This window comes from Gobio gobio (genome assembly GCF_949357685.1).
Source record: "Gobio gobio genome assembly, chromosome: 5".
Classification (NCBI taxonomy): domain Eukaryota; kingdom Metazoa; phylum Chordata; class Actinopteri; order Cypriniformes; family Gobionidae; genus Gobio; species Gobio gobio.
Genome location: NC_137101.1, coordinates 17,756,737 through 17,761,132, shown reverse-complemented (window position 1 = coordinate 17,761,132; position 4,396 = coordinate 17,756,737). Strand labels below are relative to the sequence as shown.

At 41.0% G+C, this 4,396-nt stretch overlaps 1 protein-coding gene across 1 annotated transcript; it reads left to right on the top strand.

Moving 5' to 3' along the window:
* Positions 1–1,152: 1,152 nt before the first annotated feature.
* Positions 1,153–3,783, top strand: LOC307126105 (podocan-like protein 1; the record flags this gene model as incomplete). Its single annotated transcript, XM_079816480.1, has 3 exons — positions 1,153–1,219; positions 1,609–2,575; positions 2,682–3,783. 3 exons carry the CDS (start codon positions 1,153–1,155, stop codon positions 3,781–3,783), a joined length of 2,136 nt encoding a protein of 711 aa, XP_079672606.1.
* Positions 3,784–4,396: the final 613 nt, after the last annotated feature.

The window sequence follows — 4,396 nt, the reverse complement described above, 5'->3', positions numbered from 1 at the left end:
TATATTAATCATATTTTTATTTTCTCACACTCTGGATAAATCTGCATCTGATAAATCTCCTCTGGGACAAACAGTGGGAGTCAGAGTTAGAGGGAGGCAGTGGCTTGCCAAAATGCCTCAGAAAAGTGAAGGAATTTCTGACAAAAGGTTTTGCACCATTTGTTTGCACTTGTCTCTTGGTTTGACGTTTTGTATCTATTACAATGAAATTTAGAATGGTGGTTGAACAAATAGTTTTTTTTGACAATGACAGATTCTGAAACGTTTACATTTGAATTTTCAGTCTTAAATATTTTTTTATGCCCTTTAGAAAAAATTGCTTAACTTTCTTCATCCCAAAATTTTGTCTCACCTCACACAGCTAAATATGAACCTATAGTAAGATCGAATGTCACAGACCCCTTTAGGGAAACACTTGTCATTGTGGTGCCAGTGGGTTGGCACTGGTGTCTGTGAAAGTAAGGCAAATATTGTGAATCCTAAAATGAATTCTGACCTTTAACCTCTCTATCCGGTATGTCTGTCTCCGTTCCCCTGAAATGATCCGTTAGATTTTTCTGGATCTCGTGTGTGAGTGAGAAAATTCCCGTAATGATAAGTATCTTTGAAGAGAGCTATTACTCAAGAGTGTATCATTACATCATTCCTGAGTGTGTATGTGGAATTTGCATTAGGGAGAAGGAGAGTCTTTAAATGCATCCATTAGTCCGTATGCGCATCTATTTGTTTGTGTATGTGTGTACTGAGTCAGTCTCCATGGTGTAAAGACAGTCTGTGCAACACAGGAAGCCAGCATGTCTTCCATATCTGCAGAGTACAAGGACTTATACATCTGAAGGACGCCACATACTCACCTTGAACACACTCCAGGTAAGCTGTGCCTGCCGGGCCGATCTCATTAAAAAAATCTTCAAGATCTGGATTTATTGCTCACACGATCAGTTACAGCTTGTAAATGGAAGCCATTCGGATGCTTCCTGGCACCTTCATTATGGTTGTCAGCCATTTCACGAGTATAACGTTTTTATTTCATTCTCCAAGTGCTTGGTTAATAGCCACAGAACTATATGGCAGACAAATAAATTTAACGATCAAATTTTCATATGTTAATTAGAGAATTGTTTTCTTCTCCTTCGCCATTTTTAGATAAAAATGAATCCCCTAATGCTGCTGTTTTGGATTTTTGCTGTGCCTGTACACACTTTTGTGCTTCAGCCAAGTAAGTGTTCCTTGAATTTAACTCATTTAAATTATTATTGACTCATTATTGAATTATTACTTAGCTATTATTTTTACTTAATATTTTGTTAGATCTGTGTTTTAAGGTTAAGTACAGAATTCTGACATACAGGTGGACTAATAAACATGCATTATGTTCAATTCACATTATGTAAATGTATTTGTATTATGAAAAATAAAATGTTGTTGTTTTTCAGTAATATCCCTAAATCATGATTTACAGTGCAGTTATTTAATCATGTAATGTAGATTGCCTAAATGATCTGTCTATTTTAAAGTTATTATAGTTGGAAATGTCCTAAAGCAACTGAAAATCATTTATTTGTGAGGGGTATAGTGTTTGTAACAAAGGTGTATTTACTCTTATAGGTGTAAATGTGACAGTCCTGCAGAATATATCTTCAGAAGGTGATCTTTGGGCAGAGCAGAGACTTGATCTGTTGAAGAAGGCTCTCAACATCGGAAAGGAGAAAAGAAGTGAGGAAGAAGCCACAATCCAAGGTGCAGATGAAGAAACAGACACGGTTCACAGTAAGAGAACTGAAGAGCATGGTATGCAGAAAACAGAAAGGGAGAAGCAAACAAGAGGACACACAGAAAGTGATGTAATAAGGAAGGAAGTCAAAGAAAAAGAGGATCAGAATCTGTCGAATGCAGTCTTAACCAAACCCATCCTCACTGCATGGAATACCACCTATTCACAAGGTGAGGGTGAGGAACATCTACCTCCAACAGTCAGTCAATATACCACTTCCCCTACCTTGGCCACCACGTCCCAACCTGTCCTGCACTTGCTTACAGAATCAGTTACTCTACGTCCATCATCCCCCTCCACATCACAAAGACAAGCAACTGCTGAGACCTTGTCTATCATAACCAACAAAGCAAAGCAACACACCACAAAACTTCACATTGTAAATTCAACTGCTGAAGCAATGGGAACCACCTTACTAGTAAACGAAAGCAGTGCAAATGATGACCTAATAGTGGAACTCTATTTGATGAACAGCTCTAAACTCCACCCACTGGAGGAAGTGATTGTTGATGTCACAGCAATGGCAGCAAGGGCAGGACCCACTGCAAAGGCCCCTCCTAGTACTTTTATGGCCAAATCAAAAAACAAAGCAGCAGGTGGCAAACCTAAAGACAATACAACACTAAAAGCAAAGAAAAAAAAGGTAATCAAAGGAAAGGTGAAGAAGACCACAAAAGTGTTGAAAAAAGCAAAGAAAGTGAAAAAGTTGAAACGAGAGCGCAAATTGAAGCCAACAACACCTTCGTATTTTCCCTATTTTGAAGATCACTACTGTCCCTCAGAATGTTCTTGCTATGGGAGGTATGTTTCTACTGTGTCTCTTAACCCAACATGCTTAAGAATGCCCCTTGTGTTATTGCACTGGATAACTGTAATTTGACATGTAATGTGATCTCTTGTTTTCTAGGGTTGTGCAATGTTCCGATAAAGATTTGGGCAAAATACCTTATGGAATTCCTTACAACTCCCGTTACATTCTCTTAATGAACAATCACATCGATGGCATTCAGTTGAACTTGCTGTCCGAGTACGTCTCCATGGAGTTCCTGGTGTTAAGCAACAACCGTTTAACAGATGCGTCGATCGAGGGTGCCTTTGAAGGGATCCAGAGCCTAAAGAGACTATACGTGGAGCGCAACCTTCTCCAAAGTATTCCCACCGACCTGCCAGTCACTCTTGAGGAACTACGTCTGGACGGGAACCAGATAAGTGTGATGTCTGATGCAGCCTTTGGACGCTGCCCAAGCCTTCTGATCCTCAGCCTGAGCAACAACAGCCTGGGCAACAAATCGTCCACTATCCCACCGGGGGTTCTTCTTCCTTTGGGCAAACTTCGAACACTTACGCTTTCCTACAACCAGCTTTCCTCTGTTCCGCTGCAGCTTCCCCTCAGTCTTCGAGAACTCTATCTCAGAGGAAACCGCATTCAGAGTCTCAAAGGCGACATGTTCTGGGGTGAGGCGGAGCTGCAGGTGCTGGATCTAAGTGCAAATAGATTGACCGATAAAGGACTTGGGAAGGTAGCACTACTGAATGCCAGTAACCTTGAGAGTTTAAATCTAGAGGGCAATTCTTTGAAGCAAGTTCCTCACCATCTACCCCGGACAATAAAGACCCTCAACTTGGAGGGAAACGTCATATCTAGCATAACTAAGGATGCTTTTATTTCAATGCCTCAATTGGAGCACCTAGGACTAGCAAGAAACAAGATCACCAAGGTGGCCCTTGGTGCCTTCCGAGTTCTTCCCCTTCTGCATCAGCTAGACATGAGTCACAATGCCTTACAACAGGTACCACGGCAGATCCCATTGTGGCTGCACTCTGCAACATTTGCGAACAACAAGATCCATGCTATTCCACGTGATGCTTTCTGTTGGGGTCGAGGTAACGAGTCTCCCCTTAGCCGCCTAGTCAAAGTGCACCTGGAATATAACATGATAGATCTGGGCCACCTGGACACGTTGGCCTTCCGATGCCTCCGAGGCTTTCAGGTGGTGCAGTTTTACTAAACTAAACTTATTGGGTTGTCCTGGAAATGGTCATCAAGTGGAATTGGCTCTTCTTTCTTGTTTGGACTGAAGGCCTTTATCAGAGCGAAGCGGCATCTTGAACCATGATGGAGGAAATGATGAATTAGTGATGATGAAACAATATAGACTACAAACAGCAGAACCTGACTTTTACCAAGTGCAACATGTTTCTGGAACAACATTGCAATCAACCAATCAGATTTGATGGACAAGTTTACAGTTGATGTCAAGTTTAGGCTTACAACCAGGGTTAGGTGCTTATTCATCAGTCTTGTTCACCTATCATTTCCCTCAGATTTTAAGGAAATAGTCATGGATAGGGTTAGGTTTAGGCGTAGGGAAATAGTTAGGAATACATTTTGGGACAGGAGTGTTGTTCCAGGGTCAACAAAATATGTATACCCAGGGACGTGTCTAACTCTGCAAAATCAGGACGTGCCTACAAGCATGCCATATTTTATCCAGGCACTGATCTTTAGACCTAACAAAAAGGATTGTGTAGTCTGTAGGCAGAGATGTATAGTAACGAAGTAGAACTACTTCACTACTGTACTTAAGTACTAAAAGGCAGTATCTGTACTTTACTAGAGTA